The following is a 21,602-nucleotide window of genomic DNA, read 5'->3' as shown; positions in this document are numbered from 1 at the left end:
TACCTCTTCCCCCCTTTTCTGTATCTTTTCCCACAATCTTATGCTTCTTTGGCTCTACTTCTGGTTGGAATTTGAAACTCTATTGTTTAAGCCATGTCTTCTTCTTATTATGTATTTTCTTTTCTTTATTCCGTACTTTCATTCTGTTATTGTGTGTTTCCCCCTTTGTTCTTCTCTATCTTGGTCGAAGGACTATTTTTTTTTTCCCGGAAGAATTTATCTGTTGGAGTTGAAAGAATATGGAGTGCCAAAAATCTATTCTAGGGTTTCTTTTTAATTTTTTCAGAACCCTAGGTCTTGTTATGGGTTGGCGATTCGAATACTGTGAGGGAATTTTTTTTTTTGGATAAGTGTTTTTACTTTAAAGGAGTCATTGATAGGTATGGAAGTGGAGTTCATTGGGTAGCGGTCGGAGGAAAAACTAGTGCATAGTATAGTAAAGCCACGTTGGCAATTTTTGAATAAGAGAAGGGGGGTACGAGTTGATGAATAGGGCAAAGAAGCAGTTATTGAAAGGTATTGATGACGGATATTGAGAGGGGGAGTTATATTTGTCAAAGGTTTTGGTGTTAAATGGTCTAAAAAGGGAACAAGAACACCCAATAATTTTTACTGTAGACTCTATGAGGACAAATGACTGGATTCTGAATATTCATGTACATGGTGTCTCTAAGTTGAGTTTCCCTCTAGGCATTGATTTGTTGATCAGTTACTCACTTTAAAATTGGCATTGAACAAAATAAGGGAGGGTAGTCTATTGCAGCTTTTTGGATTAAGACATGTCTTATGATATTTGTCAACAACTGTGTATACTTGATGTATCTGTGGCAGCGAATGAGTGCTTGTAATCAAAGCCTGTGGAGGAGTTCCTGACTAAGTTTCGGTTGTTCTACAATTTACAGCCAGTGGAAGCACTGTACCAGACTCCAGAGACAATGGTAAGGAGGGAAAAAAAAAAGAATCCACCCTTTTCAGGAGACCTTAACATGATGAAAATTTTGCTATAGCAATGGGATGACCCACCTTTGCTAGGAGAGTGTCTCTACCTTGGTTGCTGGAAACACAAAACTAGAGACAATAGCATGTAGAGGAAAAAATCCAGGCCTTTTTTTGGAGATCTTAACATGATTAGCACCTTTGTCTACAACAGTGGGATGAACCCACCTTTGCTAGGAGAGTATCTCCACTTTAGTTGCAGAACCTTTGCTCTTTCATTCTCTTGACTTTGAATAGGGAAAATTGAAGCTTTATATATCCATATCTTGCTGATAGTTAACGAACGTCATTGGATTTCTATATCTTTAAATTATTAAATGTCCAGGAAGGAGAAGCTTATGTGGTTTAAAATATATGTGCAAAAGGGCCCAAGGTGCATTGTGAAAGGCCGGTGACAATATCATTGATAGCTCAAGAATTTTTATCAATACTTTAATCCCCTACAATGTTCTATAAACCCTTTCCCTTATTTTACCACTTTAGTTGTTATTGTTATTGTTATTATTATTAGCAGAAACTATTTGCATGCCTTGTTTAGGAAGAGCTTCCTAAATGGTCCCACCATTTTGAGCCACGTGAATAGGTGATGTAGCGATTAAGATACTTGGATTGGGAGGAGGTTTGAAATAGCCATTTGTCAAATTTCATACTCGTTCAATTAAATAGCCACATGTATATCTATGTATGCAGACTATGCTCTGCCCGTTACTATGCGGTCTTGGATTCTTCTAAGCTCTCTCTAACTCCATTTGGGTTGAAACTTGACATGGGAGCGGGGACCTAGGGGTCTACTTGTCTACAGTATTTTAGCCCCATCCCTTTTGCCATGTGTCAAATTCGTAAGAATATTTAGGGAAGGCTTCCTACTTGGCCTATGTATGAAAACTGCATCCTACTCTTTATTATTGTTAGGAAAAATATTAGTGTCACAAGGTTCTATTACTTTTCCAATCCTCTACACCTACTTTGCCGCATGGACAGATGATGTGTCCATTCCGACTGTTGGTTAGAGACAGAGAGCATGGTCTAGGTTAGCTTAGTGATATTTTGGAGTCTAATTCAATCAAATACTCCTTGTGTATTGGCATGCATCCTGTGTATGTCCATGCATGTGTACCAATACTATAGCCATTATTTTGTACTCCCGAATTTTAAGTAAGAACAGACGGTTTGGGTAGGATAAACCATGAAAGTGGATTGTTCAGATTTGTCTCGTGTGTTGTGACTTCTGGAAATGTTGCAAACACTTGTGACACCAAACTAATTAACTACCATAATTATTATCATGGTACTCTTCTCTGCACCGTTTTCTTTTGAGGACTTTGTGTCATTCTAATGGCATGTGATGCAGAATCATGGTTGAGCTGGGTTGACCCTTCTAGCGATCTTGATTGAGACGAACCGGATCTAAATTGGTTTTTTGGGTTCAGTAGGATGTTTTAATTAATTAGGAATTATTTTATTTGGGAAAGATTTTTTTTTTATGTAATCTTTTTTGTTTTGGTAGTTATTAGGCTAAATAAGGAATTACTAATTTGAGTTTTATTGTGTTTCTATTTGTGTCAATATAGGTCTTAGGAAGTACTCAACAGATTTCTTTTTCTATTTTAGTCTTAGATTTTAATTGGGAAGTTTTAATTTCTTTTTATTATATATAGGCATGTAACTCAATATATTGGGCAAGAGTTGACAAATGAAAGTTTATTGAATTGTTTTTGGTGTCGTGTGGAGTGTGAGCTCCCCCCCCCGCCCCCGCCCCCGCCCCCGCCCGTGCGATTTCTCTCATTATTTCTTCATCTTCTTCCTCTTTCTTTTATAATTTTATTCCATATTTTCTACCGCTGTTCTTCTACCGAGCTACAAAGGAGTTGATCGATCTCTTCCGTTAGTGGTTGGTTTGGTTTGATATTCCGGGAACAAATTACCCTTCCATAGGCAACTCAAGACATCGAGTCTCGTCTTCCTCTCCTGCACTGAGCTGCTACTCTGCAATCCAACCAGGTTGCGACAGTACCACCCAATACTATGTCAGGAATTTATTTTTTTCAGTTTCTGGGTGGAACAATCGACTGCTTGTTAATTGGAATTGATAGATATAGGGTTGCGACTCTCCTCTTGAATCTCAGGTTTGTTAGTGGCTGCGCGAAGGAGTTTTCTCGTGTAAACCAAAGTCTTATTATCGCTTATTCTGTTGTTGCAGGTTGAAAAAGATGCTTTTCTTTCCTTTCTCGTCTAAACCTTATTCTGTTGTTGCAGGTTGAAGACGATGCTTTTCTTTCCTTATTAAAATCCCTTTTAATTTCTCTTTCCATATTGCCCCCATCTTTTCTCTGAAGTCCCTCCTATCCTTATTTTAATTTGAGTTTCTAGGCTGCCCCTCCCACCTTATACATTAACCTATGCCTTTTGCTCTTTTTGATTTTAAATTCCAATTATTTACCAAAGTGCCATCCTCTTATGAACTCCATCTTATTTACAAAATTGTCATTGTTAGCTTGTGTTTGGATTTTAATTGATTAAGTGGGCCCTAAGCAATCTGATTTGGGCTGTTGAACCCTGGATCCATATCATTGTGGTGATTAAAAGATTAACATAAGTTAAGGAAAACAGTAGGATGGAGTTTGAAAGGGAGGGGTATTTTGGGGAAGAAAAGAATATGATGACAATTAAAATAAGGGTGATGGAGGAGGGCCTTAGAGAAGAAAGATGGAGGAGGGCCTTAGAGAAGAAAGAAGAGAAATTAGAGTTGGAGGGAGAAGAGAAGAATTCGCATAAGGGGGAAGAAGAAGGTCATACGACCAATTGGAACCACCAAGGTTTCAATCCAAAATTCAATTCAATTCAACACTACTATACCCATCGGTTACATGCCATTATATGGTAAACTGAAATTAAACTTGCCTAATAAAAACCTAAAATTAAATTAGCAACTCTTAATTTGCTTCCTAAATTCTAACTAATGAAATTAGAAACAAAATAAACTCAAACCGGTAACTCCCTAATTGATTAAGAACTACCCAAAAATAAAAGATTACATAACTTTCCAAATAAAATAACTATTTATTTCCTAAATAAAGTAAATCCTAAGATATTCTACTAATCCCAAAAATCAAATTGGATCCGGTTTGCCTCGATTGAGATTGCCTGAAGGGTCAACCCGGTTCAACAACATCGATTATGCATCAACTCCCCCGATGTTGAGGAAAACTCGTCCATGAGTTTTATAGAATAATAACAATAAAAACTCACGAATGGGGGTGAATTGCTCGTCGTCTGTATCGCGAACAAAATCCATGATGTGAAGCTTTGGAGGTGCATTCAAGTCCGGAAAATCATGGGGAAGAACAAATTCATGATGGTGAACAAGTGGCACTACATTGATGCCCTTCAATGCTTGATCCACAATTTTCTCACTTTCTGTTATCATCACCTGTTCCACAATGGGCCAGCCTTCCACTTGTGTTGATGCCTCTGATTCATCTTGTGGTTGTCTGGGGGGTATCACTTTCTTTGACGCAACCAATCCATGAAGATGAATTTTTTTGTGCATGTGGTAAGGTTGGAGGATGCACACATTGTTGTCACGATCAAGAATACCGTCCCGTTGTTCCAACCAGTTTCGACCCAATTTAATGATGCGCTGAGGAGAGTCAAACACTTCACAAAAAGTACCATCATAATAAGGAGGAACAGAAAATTCAACAAACGCAATTTTCTCCGACTCAAAAATTATCTGACCGGTCTCTGACAATATATCCACCACAGCGCTAGCGACAAAATTGTCACTTAGTTGCTCATCAATTAACAATTTAGCAGGCTTGCCATTGGGCAAGCGAACTCTGAACTTGAACACAAAAGATTCCAGGACCAGATTTGTATTCGGCATCACTATGTACCTCACAAAATAAGACACAACTCTACTAGGCACATGGGTGGCAGAACTGTAAATATATGGATTCGACTTTTTTTTTTCTTTTTTCTTTTTTTTTTGTGGAGAAAAAGTGGTTCAACTTGAAATACAAAAGAAAGGGGCTCACGTTTGAAGGAGAAGGGGTATACTTGGAAGTAATGAAAAAAAAGAATAACTAGGACTAATGGGAGATTAGAAGGGCAATTCTGGAAACTCAAAAGAATTTAAAGAAAAGAAGAAACAAAAAGGAGATCGTGGGGTTGGGTTTTACCGATAGAAGGGGTTACTCTTCAACCTGGAAACGAAATCACAAACCAGCAAGGATTTTCGTGTGGAGCCTTCTCTTGGCGATGGTAAGTGGCGGTGAGATTCAAGGGGTCTTCAATGACCAGCGGTGGTATAGGTGAGAACTTCGACGACCAGCGACGGTGGATGAAGGTCGACTTCGAACCTGGTGAGTAATTTTCCTCGTTTCTCTGTTTCCTTTCTCTCTTCGACTTCCTAGTTATTCTTCTTTTCTTCTTCTGTTTCTCTTTCTATGAACTGCTGCTACTGCCTTTTTTTTTTTGGTCACTGATGGAAGAACCCAGGAAGGAGAAGATGGGATTTTTCTATGGGAATGGTTCGACCTTTCCTGCTCTGAACAGAGACGATTTTTTTTTTTTTTTCAATTGCTGCTGGCGGAAAAGGAAAGTGGAGGGAGTGGGGGCTCTCCTGTTTGGGAATCGAAGGGAGGGGAAAAAAAGGAGGGATTAGGACTGGGTTTCAGCAGGTTTTTTTTTTCGGGATTTTTTTTTTTTTTTTTTTTTTTTTTTTTTTTTTTGGGTTGGTGAGACGAGAGCGTAGGCGATATAGAAAATGTACAATTTCTCGGTTGAGATCTCGGTGAATGTTTTTGTCTCGACTCAACTTTAGACTAAGTCACATGGGATATATACATAATTTCGACCCTCAACTTGACCCAACTTGGTATAACTCGACATCTCTCGCCTATTTGGTCCTGTTGTGAAGAAAAAGTGAGCTTTTGGTGGGTTTTTTTTGCCAAATCTCTCCTCTACAGTGTATTACATCTTCAAAACTTGGAGATTATCACTTCATCATCAACCTTTGGAGATCATTTTCTTCTCAAGAACAGTTTTAGGTAAAAACAACTTCTCAAACCATTTTTTGTATAGAAACATGGTCAATAGTTGTTTGTTTTTATTGTCGAATAGCCTAGGGTGTAGGGTTTGAAGACTACCTATATAGGGTCCGAATCCAAATTACAATTATGGTTTTGATTTAAAAAAAAAAAAAAAGCTGAGTTTTCCACTTTGTTTAGAAGGCCTAAAATAGGGTAAATGACAAGTTTCAGGGGCTAAAAAGCCTATATGGCCACTGAGACCAACCACTAAGATGGCCGGGTTAAAATACAGAGATCTCGTTTGGCACATCGAAACTTGGGGCGAGAATCAAGATCGAGAGCTTAAACCTTGGTTATATCGATCCTGGTTTACTGTAGATTAGTTAGTGTTATCTTGCAGCCTAGCTCTCTTCCTACGGGATACCAATCCCATATATTTAGCTCAATGGCTCCAAAGCTTCTTAAGGAAACTCAAAATTCCTTGCTCAAATCATCCTTAGTTGATGGGATGCATAAATGTGCATTACATGTGTAATGACATTCTAACATTCCTATAAGGCCTCCTAATCTCTTTCTTATATTGACTTAAAAGTAAACAAACTCAAAACAAAACTCATAAAGGTTATATCATAATCACTTAAGTTAATTGCTAATATCGTAACTTTATCCCCACTTTATTGGCTTATAAAAGATGTCTATTACAAGAGATAAATAAAAAAATACTAAAAAAATAACAAGCCCAAGGCTCATAGAACCCAACCATAGACCAAAATAAAGTATTCTAAGGCCTAATTAGCCCTATTGGATACCGCTAACTGCTTTATAATCACTTAAGTTAATTACTAATCACAGCATAGTTTTCATGGTGTCAAGGCAAACCAAGGCGTTGGAGGGCTGCCTAAGTGCCTAGGCGACAAGGTGCCCACCTTAAGGTGAATAAGGATACCAAGTGTTATATTTTTTACTCACTCTTTCCTAACATTATTTAGTATGCTACATATACCTTATATCATAAAAAATCAACATTAAGCCACGTCAAATCATCAAAGATCAACATTAAGTGATAAAAAAAATCAATTTTTAGCGAAATGCTCTTGTTCTATAATATGTTTTATTGGTCAAATGATTTTATTTTTAAATGAGACTTTTTGTATCAGGTATAGCACAAAACTAGCTTTCTGATCACACTTATTTTAAAGTGCACGAATGTTGTTAAAATCGCCTAAATGAAAATAATTTTAAAGATATCAAAACAAAAGATTATTTTACTGAACTTTTCGTTTTTAACAATGTTTTACCATGATAAGATTTACAAAAGTTTTAGAATTGAGAAAAACCCCAGTATTTGAAAGTTGAAAATTGCCCCTATAACGAAATATCTAGTTTTTGTTCTTGAACTGCGCGGTTGACTTTTATCATTTTGGAATTTGATTTTTAAACTATTTTTATTAGATTCAAATTTTATGAATAATATCTTAAGTAAATGATATTTGGCATAAATAATTCCAAAAATATAAGGTGACAATCACTTAGGACCCAGGCAAATTGTTTGGGTGCGAAGGCAGTGCTTTGACTACTATGAATCTCGTAACCTTATTGATGCGGATCCGGGTTCCAATAACAGGAATCGGATCGCTTAGGGCCCACAATAAAGTAGTAATTCAAAATATGAAGAGTAATGGCGGTTCTGTAAATAAACTGAAGTTTAAGGGAATGGCAGAGTTGTAAATAAACAGAAATTATAATGTGCTACTTGGGAGATGGGACATAAAGGGGATTAATAGTTATTGGTGGGGATAAACTAGGAAACAAATAGAAATATGGGAGATGGGAGAATTAAAGGTAGACAGAAGGGTATTACAGGAAATCAGAATAAAAGAGAATGACTTAGTAACTCACGATTCTGTTGGGGTTGTCTTCAACCTCTAGATAATGTAGAACTAGAATCGGCAAAACCAACCTAGTCCCAAAACAGCAGGATGCTCTCGAAGAACAAACACAAGTCAAATTAGGATAATAGCACAACAGATCAGATTACAAGAGAAATCAGATCCGAAACAGTTGAAGCTATTGAACCAAATACTAGGGTTTCTCTGATCAGATTAGGATCGATAACAAGGGCTTACAAGACTTCAAATAGGTCCAAATCAACTTAATACCATGAACCAAAGTCCACGAGAACAGTAGGAACTGAACCAGATCTGTCAATTTCAGTTCTGCTTTGTCACAGGTCACTAAAAGACAAGAAAAGGGAGAATTTTTAAATCTCTCAAACCACTGGTCAGAAAGAGCTCCCCTTTGGGTCGAGTTCTTCCCCAGGTAGGACCTATCTTTGATCCAAATTTCAGCCCAAACTGATGGCTGAAAGTGTTTCTGGCAGCAAGGGATCAAATAGGAAAAATATGAAGATTTTCTGGACAGAATTGAGAGAAAAGTGATTTAATTAAATACCTATAACAGTAGATCAGAATTGGATCACCTTGAGTATGGAAGAAAAGAGGGAGATAACTAGAAGAGAACCTCTTGTGCTTCACACCACAGAGAGTTAATTGGATCAAACACCAATTCCATCAGCCTTGATCAAACACAAGACAAATCTCCATGTAGAAGACAATAGCAACAACCATTAATTTGTTTATTAAATCATCTAGGCCTTTAGGAGCCTCCTCTTCTTTATTTATAATGTTAATGGGGGAGGGAATTACAAAATAGAAGGTTCCTCAAAAAGGAAACCAGATATTCTCCTAATACAATAGCTACCAAAAACTGAAATTAGAAACTAACTGAAATTAGAAACTAGTTGAAAAAGGAAATTAACTACTAAGGACTTGACTCAATTAATAACTTGACTCATAAGGAAACAAATATAACTCAAATCAAGCCCAACTAGAAAGGAAACTAATGAAAATGGAAACTAACTAGTAATCCCGTACTCAATCTTAGAGCCCCCTTTTTAGACCCATAAAAGTGGTCTATTACACTCAAAACACATGGGATCAAAAGCCTAACATGTATGGAACCCAACCCTAGGTTTATTCCTAATAAAACAAGCCTATTTTGGTAATTAATCTGCATCACTAGACATCCAAAACAGGAGGCGGTGGAACACCCAAGAGGAAATCAAGCTTCAGCCTTTGAAATCTCTCTCAACAGCTCTGAAATTTCAGATCTACTGTCGCCTTAGCCTGCTGGACCGTTCCAAACTAGTGCAGCTCAAGGGTTCAAGCAATACTTGGAATAACGAGTTCTGAAAATTGGAATCAGCGGTAGTTGCAGGTGGAGGAACTACCCAGTTCAGGCATCAAGTGAACCCAGATTTAAGGGATAACTTTCCCTCTCTCAGCCCTCTAGAATCCCTCCTTCAAATAGATTCAATAGCCTTTCAATAAGCGGAAAGGAATTTCTGAAACCAGATCAAACGGACAGCACAGTTGTAGGTTCCTTCAGAGGGTTGGATCTCACCACACACGTGAGATGTAGATGCCCAACTCCCCAGGTTAAGTCGCCTTTAGGTAAGGATTGTACGTACCAAATTTCAGCCACAAAAGTGGAGGATTGAGGGAGCTCGATTCAGCTGTGGAGGGCTGCAAGTATCGCACTAAGAGAGAAAGGAACAATAACATAGAATGATAGATTGGAAGAAGGGAAGAATATCAGAGAAGGGAAAAGAGAAACCAAAAGAGAGAGATGGGTAGAAAATATTAGAGAATGGGGAGAAAGAAAGCATCCATGGCAGCCATCGACTTCAACCAAAACATATTGTCTCAAATTCATTCAAATCTAACTACCAAGTTCATCCATTACATGACTAATATAAAGGAAAAAATAAAACACTTAATGGAAACTAATTGAAAATGGAAATTAATCTAAAATTAGAAACTAATTAATACAAAAGAAATTGTTCCTAAATCTAAAGAGAATCAAATCAAAAGATTTTTTTTTTTCTAAGTCCATCGTGCAACTGCATCACTTATCCCCACTTTATTGGCTTATAAAAGAGGTCTATTACCAAAAATAAAAAAGAAATAAAAAAATAACAAGCCCAAGGCTCATAGAACCCAACCATGGACCAAAATAAAGTATTCTAAGGTCCAATTAGCCCGATTGGATACCCTTAACTGCTTTGTAGAATGATACAGCCTTGAACCATTTGGGGAAGCAGACCTGTTCTTACCTTATATGCCTGAATCTCCAAAGATGGTAGTATCCCATATGTATTGATTAGTTATTGGTGGTCTGCTAAGTCAATCTCATCTGTAGAAGCTATACCTTTTGCTATGCTTTTAGATCTGCATTCTACATGTTCATTAATTGTATGTCATCATTCATTTGTTGATGGGAAAGGGAAAACTTAATGTCCTTGACAACAGAAGGTTTCAAGAACCTTATGGATCATGTTTGGAGTTATTCTTTTGTTTCATTTCTAAGGAAGTTCTGAGGCCTTGGGCTGACTAGTATGTGGTTCAACTGCAGTATGCTGTTCAATGATGAAAATGTTTTTTCCCCTCTTTTCTGAGGAGTATTATGTTCAGATGGATGGATTGGTCCAAGCGTATTTACAATGAAAAATTGGATTCTGGTGTGATGTGTAACTTGAGGTCTGTATCTATATTATATAAGAAAGAATAGGTTTTTCATATTGCTATGGATTGATAGAAGCACAGGATCATACCTTAAAAGCCAACATGGTCTTGTTTCCTCTAGTTGATGATCTATGCCTTAAAATCCTCGAAGAACAAGAAGAGCTCATTGTGCGGGCTGTCACCTTCCTTACTTCATAGGGGACTGATCCACTGGGGAGACTAGAAGAAACGAAAAAAATTTCCATTTAAGGCTCCTATTTGCTGCTAATGTGGTCAAGTTAGTTTCTATCTTGGAGCATGCTTGATTTGTTCCAAATATGAAGTAAGCTTCCTTATTTTATTCGTGTAATTAATTACTTGAAAGTTGATATTCAAAATATCCTCTATTTTCTTCTTACTTTTAAAAGGCATGCCCAGTTCATGAGGCTCCTGACACGGGGGTTTGGAGAGGGTTATAATGTATGCAGTCTTAACCCTAGTTAGTTAATTCGCGTTTAAAACGCGTTTAAAACGTCGTACCGTTTTTTTTGACGTTTTAAACGCTGTTTGCCGAACTGTTCACAGAAATCCGGTAAAAAACGGGAACGGACATATTAAAAGTTTAAAACGCGTTTCAAACGCGTATCCGTTTTTTTACTATAAAAAAAACGGATTTTAAAAAATAAATAAAATTCACTCTCGGCCGTTCGATTTCGCCCATTCCCAAATCAAAATCCCTCATTTCAATTGAAACTTCAACCCTAACTCTCACTTCCTCTCTTCTTCTCTCCCACCGACGGACGACTGACGACTGGTCATCAGAGAGTTGTCATTGGTTTCTCGTGAAGACGGTGCTGCCGGAGTTGTCTTCGTCTCTACGATCCACGACGACGACGGCGGCCAGTGGAAACACTTGTGAGAACTGGACGATTGGACGACGACGACGACGGAAGACTGGAGACTGGACGACGACGACGACGACTGAACTACTGGGGTACTGGACTCGAGCTCGACTTCACCTAACTACGGCGGGCGACGGACGACTGAACGACTGGACTCGAGCAGCTCGACTTCACCTCACTACGGCCGACCACGGACGACGGACCAAGGACTTTGAGAAGTCTCTGATTGAGTTTACTTGCAATTTCTTACGGAGATTTGTTAATCTAGATCGATGGAGTTCCATTTTTTTATATGTTTTTGGGAATTTTCTTGGTCTGGAGTCTGCGGACGATCCTTATACTGGGTGTGAGTAAGTCCACTGTTGTTTTTCTATCGAGATCGAAAATCATCAATTTATTTTATCATTTCCAATGTCTGTTCAGTCATATTGGTTGCAATCTGGCGTTTCCGGCTTCCATTTTCATGTTTCTTTTGAGTTCATTCTAGTTCAGTATAATAGTGATGACAGTTAAATTTATGCCCGTGATTGGTGCTTGACTTCTTAACCGCAGGGTAATCTCATCCTTGGATAGCTAGGGTTTCGTTGAGAAGGGGAGTTCTATCTGTACCCATCTTTATATTTTAAAAGGATATTGTAGGGCCAACAACCACTACAACTCATGTCTCTAACAACTCTGTGGCAAGCTCTGACACTGAGTGTAATTCCGCTGCTTCCCGGCCCATTCAAAGAACCTATAGGTCTGAAATGAATACCAGCATTTTCAACTCTCTTGAGGACATCCTCCACTAAATCTGGTGATACTCTTACTCAGCTCTCATTGAGGCTGGTTTCTAGCCCTACATTTGGTTTAGAATTTGAATTGAAATATGTTAATCTTTGGATGGATATATTTTTGATGTTATTTCATGACATAATAGGTTTAGAATTTGAATTGAAATATGGATATTATCTATATTTATTTTGATTGTCATCCAGGTATTTAGAGAATTATTATGTCAATTTATGTCTATATATTGCCCTTTTTTTTACACCGTATTATTTAAATATAAACGTTTAAAACACGTACCGTCCGTTTTTTATTTTTTCCCGTTTTTTTCGTATTTGACCGTATTTTTGACCGTCCCGTTCACGTTTTGATCCGTTTAAAACATGTCCGTACCGAACAATGTTTTTTTCCCGTTCCCGTTTTAACTAACAGAGGTCTTAACCCACTTCTCGGAGAGGCTGTTTCCTTTTCTTCTTGCTTTGTCCTGTAAAATAATCAAGAGTTTTATTTACCATAAAATATTTCTTCTCCTGTATTTCCTTTTCTACGTATACGGATCTTACTGATCAGTATTTTTGATGTCTTTCGAGCTAGGTATGCACTCCTTACGTTTTGTCTTGATGAGATCCATGTCACTTTAGTGCTTTTCATGGAAGCTTTGGCTGGGCGATGCTTATTTCTACTGATGTGTCGCTAATCAAGCCAACAAACTATTTGTCTACTTATTTTTTCTTTTCGTGTCATGCTTTGTTTATCATTTCTATTGTGTTTGGAGATGTCTCAAATGTCTATGTTTGGCAGTACAACTAGTTTGTATTTTATTTTATTTTATTCTGTATGCAAATTCTGACTTGCAGAATAGTCATCTACACCCTTGCATAGCCATGGCAGATGCAGAGCCAGTTATGGGTGTTGAATCAACTTCTTCTATGGTAGAACAGCTTGGGAAGGCATTTGTTGAATTTGAATCTTACAAGAATTCCTCTGAGGAGACAGTTCTGTGGAAGGAAGTTGAAGATTATTTCCACAATCTTCAGGAACTATTAAAGAAGAGAACTGATGAGTTAGAAGAAAAGGAGAGGGAATTTGAGGACAAGCAATCTCAAACTCGCACGTTGGTTGCTGAGAGAGAAGTAGTTGTTGCTGCTAAAGAAAAAGCTCTATTGGATCGAGTGCAGGAGATAAAAGATTCTGCTGTTGCTGCCATTACGGAGGCTCGAGAGAAATACGAACCCCCATCCCCAGAGCCGGAAGATGTTGGAGATGGCACAGAAAACAAGGTAAGCAGCTCATTTGATGGTGATACCAATGCATCCCTCCCTACTTTGGAGGTGAAATCCCCTCATAAATCTGGGGAAAATGCTGATGCTGTGGCTGTTGAAGTGAAGCCCTGTCCTGAGCTGACGCAATTTTGCGAACAGATGGATTCAAAAGGGCTTCTTAATTTTGTTATGGAGAACCGAAAAAATTTTGCTGCTGTTCGTGAGGAAATTTCTGTTGCATTGAGAAGTGCAACTGAACCGGCCCGTTTGGTGCTGGATCCTTTGGAGGGGTTTTACCCTCCTGATCAAACTACCCATCAAAGTAACAAGAAGGATGCAGCCCTCCAGGGCATGCGCAGATCATGTGTTATGTTGATGGAAGCTGTTGCCCCCTTGTTGGCGGGGGCAGAACCTGGTGCTGATCACCCTCTGAGCCCTGAAATCAAGCAGCAAGCCAAGGCATTTGCTGATGACTGGAAGCCTAAGTTGGCTGGTGCAGACATTGATGCTGCCAATGGAAATTCATTGGAAGCAGAGGCATTTCTGCGGCTCCTCGCAACTTATAAGATTGCTTTGGAGTTTGATGAAGAAGAACTTTGCAAGCTCGTTCTTGCTGTTGCTCGTCGCAGGCAGGCTCCTGAGCTCTGCCGTTCTCTTGGGCTAACGCACAAAATGCCAGGTTGGTGTTCTGTAAAACTGACCGTAATGGTGTCTAGAGACTATACCATTTTTCTTTAGGCTATGTACCGTTGGCTGTGTGCGGTGTTATATAAATTTGTTTCAGAAAGCTAGGGGAGAGGCAAGATCAAATGGGTAAAGGCCTGCTGAGTCTATTTTGTTAGAAGTGTCTAATTATTAGAGCTTCACTCCTTCACAGGTGTTGTTGAATCGCTGGTCAGCAGTGGAAGGCAAATTGATGCTGTCCACTTTATTCAAGCTTTCCAGCTTACTGAGAGCTTCCCTCCAGTGCCCCTGTTAAAGACATACTTGAAGGACTTGAGGAGAAACTCACAAGGAAAGGGTGGTTCAGGAGGTGCTGTTGGTCCTCAGGTGCCTTATTTCAGCCAGTAGAACATAAGAGAAAAACTCTTTCTTACCTTCCCCCACCCCTTCCCTTCTGGTCAAGTATTTATAAGAACGCTCTTTTACTTTGTTTGCAGAATGATGTAAATGCACAGGAGCTTGCCGGACTAAGGGCTGTCATCAGATGTGTTGAGGACTACAAGCTTGAAGCAGAATATCCACTGGATCCACTGCAGAAACGAGTGGCTCAACTGGAGAAATCAAAAGCTGATAAGAAAAGGATGGGAGAAATGGCAAAGCATCAACCACCAAAGAGGGCTCGGGCAAATGGAGGATACTTTGGGCCTCGTATGCCTGTTGCTGCTGTGGAGAGGCAGCCTCCAGTTTTCAATGAGAGGGGAGCCTACATGGGAGCAACAGAAAGGTATCCTCCAGCTGGTCCAACTGCTTATGATTATCAAGTTCCTAGCCAGGGAGCATACACCCAGCAGCAGCCAAATGCACAAAGGCCATTCTATTATCCCCAAGATGAGAGGTCTACAGCTAGCACATATAATGCTGCTCCATCAAATTATGCTGCCTATATGGGTAGTGGGTTGCAGTCCTCACATCAAACATATATGTAATACAAATTCTGAAATACATTAGGAAAACCTTTCTGCATGGGGATGCGCAGGGAAGTCTAAAGCTGTTCCCCTGAGAGGCTTGTGTAACCGCATGATTGTTTTGAAAGAAACATATTCTACTTTGTCTGGATCCTAGGCCGGACACAGGAGATTTGGGCATTTAGTTTATTTCCATTCTCATTCCCCTGCTGAAACTTTTACTTATTTGAGGTTATCATTTGCAAATGTTTTTTATTATAAATATTGACCTGGTTTTTGCTATATATCATTGTTTTGGTTTGACTTTTTGTAGCTTATATTGAATGCTGTATCGGTGAATGAATTATAATCCGGTCCATCTCGCAGGCAACTATGGAAGTATTAGCAGTTTTACCGGATTCTTCTTTATGAACTTTTCCTCCAGAAAATAAACATGCAGGTGGGCATGAGAACACCAGGGTCTAAGAGGGTATCTGCATGTGATATAACACCAGATGCCCGGGCATATGCAATGCTGATTTAAGCAGTTGGGATGGGCACCATCAACAAAGGTATGAGCCTATGATGTGTTAGAAGCCTCAAAAACTAGTGATTGTCAACTTTTTTTTTTTTTTTTTGCCAATGTTAGCAGTGATATATAAGCTGCAAGGGAAAAGGTGGATTAGAAAATGAACTATTTTATGCATTGATTTAGTACATTGCTGAAAGATATCAGGGTTATCTCAGTTGGACTTGAGTTGTTTATGATGGAAACAGCATTCATTCCATACTCTTGCAGCTATTATTGTTGTGTGTGTGTGTGTGTGTTTGTGTTTCAGACCTCCAGACGAAGGCAGTCTTCTAGGAGCTTTCCTGAATTGGCTATAAGGTTTAGTAATAGAATCTCTCTGGAATGTTGTTGAAGGAGGTTAGTGGTAAATTCGTATGTATATGGATCACCATTGAAGGGCCAAGAAGTCACTTGAGAAGGTTCACACTGATGATAGCAGTAAAAATCCCGTGCGTTTTGTTGAGACTTAAAAGAGGAAGACTGAATATCCAGATCAGGAAACTTGAGAAACAGAAGGTTGGAATATGTTTAAAGTTCTCTGGAGACTGGATCATAAGCTTGGAAGGAACGGAGTGTGCTTTCTGCCCCTGCTTATTTTCCCAGATTTCGTTTTTGTACGTTGATGTATGCGACCTTTTTGGGAAAAAAACACTATCTAACCAATTTTCGCTATCTGGGTAGAATGAGAATGGTTCCAAACAACATTCAATAGCTGAGCTTCTCTTGATTTGTGTGGGCTAAGCCTGGTTTCTTTTCCTCTCATCTTTTATCCTTTCATTTCTCCCTTCCCCCAATTCTTTTTAGATTTTTTTTCTTTCTTCTATTTCGTTGCCTTTTTTATGGATCCATGTAGATGACTCCATCAAATTTAGATAAGACTAAGTTCGTTGTTGTTGTTGAAACAATATTCCATGAGTGCCGTGCAATTGCGCATTATGCTATGGAATTGCCATAGGCTTGCCTTTTGTTTGGACTAGTAAGGCATGTCAATCTGCCAAGCTGGTTCAGTTTTGGTTCAAAATGGTTGGTAGAATTCGTGATGAATCAAATAAAAATATTTTCATGCCCTTAACTTATGAGTAGGGATATAAATGGGCAGTCGAAATCCGAATTTGAATTTGCATTCGTATGTATTTAGGGGTATTCGATCCCATCAAAGGGCATTCGGATTAAAATATGAATTATCTAAAAAATAATTAATCAATTCGATTAAATAATCAATTAATGATTTTAAGGGTTCTTGAAGTTTAAATAATTTATAGAGAATGAGGAAAAGAGTTGAAACAACTTAGAAAGATGGGTTCAGAGAAAATTATGTTTACTAGGGGAGGAGATCTAGATTTCACAAGTCAGAGAGTAAACAAATGGTTGAAATTCTGAATTTGATCCGCATTCGTATTCATTTAGGGGTGTCCATATCTAATAAGAAAATATTTGATCCAAATACATTCGATTCGAATAGGATCCGTATTCGATTCATTTACATCCCTACTTATGAGATCTTATTATTTAAACGATAGAAATGGTCCGTGGCTTAAATTGATGGGGACGAATTAGGTTTGACCGGACCGACCAGTCGACACTCTAAAAGGGGAGGACCGGTATTTGGCTTAAGTTTGCCACGTGGTACGAATAGTGTATCCATCTACGAGGCGCCGCTACTCTCGAAAGCATGTCCAATATGTGGTGGTTCTATGGTTGTCATGGACATGTGGACCCATTCGCATATGATTCATATATTGTGGATTATCATATGATATATTTATGAATGTTCATATTATTCCTATTATTTATATGATAAGAGGGTCCCACTCCCATCCCCATGTAAATAAAATAGAGCATGCATGAGTTTTCCAGTCGTTATGCATGCATGCATGAAGATTAAGTTTCCGCTTCACCTTTTCAAGTGATAGTGTTCTACTCTCTCTCTCTCTCTCTCTCTCTCTCTAACGCTTTGGAGTTTGAATTCTGATCTGACTGCAAATCTGAATGGAATGATATGATATGATAGTGTACACGGAGGAGAAGGAGAGTGCCCAGAATTCTGGGAAGAATTGGTGAGTGAATTGAGGATTGTTTCTTTTTATATATACGGTAATAAATTTCGATAAAATCTTCAACATTCCCTTAAAACCCAATTCACCGATTTCTACGAAACCCTCTTAAACCGTCGGCACTCAAAACCTTCTCCTTTCCTTGTAAACGAGAACGACGAGAGATGGAGAGGAAAGGCGACGAAGAAAGATTGGCGAAGCTCTGGGGAGAAACACCCGTCGCTCCTGCGTCTTCGTCTGTCGTCCACCACCCGAGTCCGAGGCAGTTCCTCTACCTTAACAATAATAACATCGCATTCCCTGCTGCCAACGAAAACCCCTTTTTACCTCAAACTTCTTCTCACTCGCTTGATTCTAGTTTTGCTCGTCTCTCCTCGCGTTCGTTTCACTAGTTTTCCATCTTTATTTTATCAGCAAATGCAAGAAATAGTAATGGAGTTGCAACGCTTGAGAATCCAAGAAGCCATTGTGGGACAGAGGGCGCTCGTGCTCAGTTTTGCTGTCTCTCGATCGAATCCCGACACGGGTCTTGATGTCATCATCGGTTAATGGTTGTGACACGTATTGCTGCCATCCCAGAAACAAATGCTGCTTGCAGCTTCCAAGACCTTTGTCCCTCGATTACGCCAAGCGTACCCCGATGATGCCCTGTTTTAATTTTAACGGTTTCGCCTTGATTTTAATGGGCACTGCAGAGTACGCGCAGGGAATGGCCAGCTCTTGGAAACGAACAATACAAACACGCTGAGGTCCCCGCTCTTAAATCAGAGTCTAAATCATCTGCAGCAGCCGCAGGAGCTCCACCACCCAATGTACACATCATTGGAAGATTTCAGAGGCCAGATGGTTGCGCTGGCCAAGGATCAGCACGGGTGTCGATTTTTGCAGAAGAAGTTCGAGGAGGGAAGGGTGGACGAGATTGAGATAATTTTTGCCGAGGTGAAGGACCATGTGGGTGAGTTAATGATCCACTCTTTTGGGAATTACCTTGTTCAGAGGCTCTTGGAAGTATGTACTGATGAACGGAAGATGGAGGTTCTTAGCACCATCACCAAGGAGGAATTCCAACTCGTCACAATCTGTCTTGATACGCATGGGTATTATTTTTCACTTATTTGTTTCTGATAATTCCCAATATTACGGAGTTTTCCGATGACAATAAGAGGCAAAAATTCAGTTATTTTCTTGGATGAATATAGCATCATGTCACTTTCTCCTGTTGCAGTACTCGTGCAGTTCAGAAATTGTTAGAGCATCTTACCACCCCAGAGCAAATTTCCTGTGTTATGATGGCTTTGAGGCCGGGCACCGTCATACTTACCAAGGACGTGAATGGTCATTATGTGATTCAAAATTGCCTCCAGCGTTTCTCCAATGAAGACACTAAAGTAAGGTTTGGTAACTTGTTTTTGATTTCCTTTATTTGAATGTCACTCTGTTTCTGTTACACTGTATAGAATGTTCTGCAATTTGGTGGCTGTGAAGTTACATTTGAGCTCTGTTTGATTAGAATACAGTTTCAAGTAGTTCCACTATAATCTTCTCTTTATTTTGTCTATAGAGCTGTTGATGTTCAAAATAGTTATCTAGTCAGCATATTCATTATATCCATGTGTGTAAGTATTATAAGGTTTGAATAATCCTAATCTTGTTTTTTGTTAGAATTCTGATGTGGGACCTCTATATGTATAACTGTTTGCATATTGAAGAAATATCTTATTTTTTTAAGTTTCTCTAACTGGTGTTTGCTTCATGTGTCAGTTTGATCTTAGGTGCTTTCTTTTATATAAATATATATATATATATATTATACACATAAGTGGATCCACTTTTCTTAGAGATCTCAATGAATTTAACCAAATGCAAATTTTCCCTTCAACTTAGATCTTCGTGTTTCTTCTTATGAAAGAAAGGGGTCTTCTTGAGGTTTTATTTGTTTATTGAACATCTTGTTTGCTTTGAGATTGACATTGCCTAATGATCTGATCTGTTTACCTTTTGAAGAGGATCTAATGAGTGGAGTTGGATTCTGGAGTTGGATTCAGATGTTATAGTTAGGTGTCTATGAATCTCTTGAATCTTTTAATGAATTGCATGCAGCAGTTGTCAGCTACTTGCATTGGCTAGAATTTGCCTTTTCTTTCTTCAATCATTTCATGGTTCATTCTTCTTATCTGCCCCCTATGTATTGATACTTTGGTGATATGAACTACAATATGCCACACCAGTATAGAAAATATAGTACGAGTAGAGGCGATGGATGTTCTTTCTGATATTATAGTCTAATTCCCTAAAAATAATGAAAATTTTCAATAATGGACGCCTAACAAAACAGAGTACTCAGGAACACATAGGACATTCTCGAAGGAAAAATGCCATTTCCTGAACTAAGATTTCAGGACAAATCTTAAAAATTGATTCCAATCATCTCACCAATCAGATAATTTTCTCGCCGTGACCACACAATTTTGGTCATCCTCCGGTCCTCTTTGTATGGTGGAGCCATCTATGCTTAAAAGAACCCTGTTAACCACGACTCTGAACCAATTAAGGACCGTGAGCACCTAGAAGGGGATAGGGTTGACGGCACTTATATTAGAGGGATAAAGTGGAGGTTTGGGATCCTACATGAATGTGAGGCAGGACCTGGGAAGTTTACCAACCATTTTCAAGTCTTAAATAAGTATGTAAGTGTAAGTAAAGTCATTGATTTGCGTTTGTCTGTGGAAGCAAGTTATATATATATATATATATATATACCTATTATGCTTATGCATAGTTATCGTGTATTTTCATAGGTTGTGATTAAACTTTCTTGAATTCTTTGAGCATTTCTCTTTTCTACTGTCTGTCGCCCCTCCTGCCACATTTCAACCAGTTGTTAACCATAAATACACCTGGACACCCAAGTTGGTGCTTGCACATGTTGTATACTTGTATTTTGAAGTTTTACAAGATGTACATAAGATAGACGCTCCCATTAGAGGCGAGAGGTATACAAACATTATGATAATTAATCTCCATAATTAATGCATTCAAATTCAAAGTGAAGCACCTGAACACTTGAGGAGTTACCCTTATAGAGATGAATTGGAGGTCTTAGCTTCTCCTGCATTGGTATTTGCAAATGGTGATCCTATATACCTCAAGAATAGAGGAAGAAGTCAAGAGATTCCCCTATGATCAGTTATGAATTCTGTTCACTACTCTGCGCTTGCTATTCTTCTTTGAGTGGCAACTATACTGTATGAACCCCATCTTTCCAGAAGGAATAGGTCTATTCCTTATCCCATGTGGATCATCTTGCAATCATATTTTCATGGTCTCCCAAGCAAATGATCCACTTTCTTGTCATGTTGCTTACTTCTTACACACTGTGTGTTTGTAAACTGATGCATTCGCAAGGCTTAAATTCCATTCTTATCCAACCAACCATAAGCGAACCTCTGTTTCCTAAATTTCAGAATGTCCTTGGTTCTTCACTACTGCAGAAGGCTCAGCTATAATATGTATAAAATGTTTCTCTGAAACTGTTGTCTGAAAAAGCAAATGATATATAGCGAGGCAAAAGAAGGTCTATCTTTACATGCTTCCAGGTCTGGTTTGTGAATTGACCTGTTTATTGTGGCTGGTTCTGGGTCTGATGATAATTGGTTCACTGTGAGGTGGGCGGTTGACCTTCACATATTGACCTGAGGAATACAATGGTACATGTGGTATTTTGATCAATATTATGATTTGTTTTTTCCTTCCCCCTTTAAGCACAACTGTACTTCTCTTACTGTTACAAGACTATGTAGGCATCAAAAGAGAGAGAGACAGAGAGGGGGTGGGGTGGGGGGGGGGG

General features: G+C 38.8%; 2 protein-coding genes across 6 annotated transcripts in view; both read left to right on the top strand.

Annotated features, from left to right (window-relative positions):
- The first annotated feature begins 803 nt into the window (after positions 1-803).
- Positions 804-21,602, top strand: part of LOC122084483 (FRIGIDA-like protein 3) — a 25,898-nt gene continuing 5,099 nt past the window's right edge. The window contains exons 1-4 of one of the 5 annotated variants that reach the window (XM_042652755.1): positions 11,335-11,839; positions 13,119-14,202; positions 14,401-14,573; positions 14,684-15,454. In XM_042652755.1, the coding sequence (XP_042508689.1) occupies positions 11,786-11,839; positions 13,119-14,202; positions 14,401-14,573; positions 14,684-15,172 (1,800 nt within the window). In that variant the 5' untranslated portion in view covers positions 11,335-11,785 and the 3' untranslated portion in view covers positions 15,173-15,454. Of the gene's footprint in view, positions 939-10,895; positions 11,079-11,318; positions 11,844-12,045; positions 12,290-12,695; positions 14,203-14,400; positions 14,574-14,683; positions 15,455-21,602 lie in introns of those variants that run through there. The other 4 variants (XM_042652758.1, XM_042652757.1, XM_042652756.1 and 1 more) reach the window with 4 other exon arrangements.
- LOC122084485 (putative pumilio homolog 8, chloroplastic) lies at positions 17,657-21,549 on the top strand. Its single transcript, XM_042652760.1, has 3 exons — positions 17,657-18,852; positions 18,981-19,143; positions 21,220-21,549. The coding sequence occupies exons 1-3, from the start codon at positions 18,566-18,568 to the stop codon at positions 21,259-21,261; spliced, it is 492 nt and encodes a 163-aa protein (XP_042508694.1). The 5' UTR covers positions 17,657-18,565; the 3' UTR covers positions 21,262-21,549.

This window comes from Macadamia integrifolia, chromosome 7 (genome assembly GCF_013358625.1).
Source record: "Macadamia integrifolia cultivar HAES 741 chromosome 7, SCU_Mint_v3, whole genome shotgun sequence".
Lineage (NCBI taxonomy): Eukaryota > Viridiplantae > Streptophyta > Magnoliopsida > Proteales > Proteaceae > Macadamia > Macadamia integrifolia.
The sequence above is the reverse complement of the archived record's forward strand: the minus strand, read 5'-3'. Positions and strand labels throughout refer to the sequence as shown.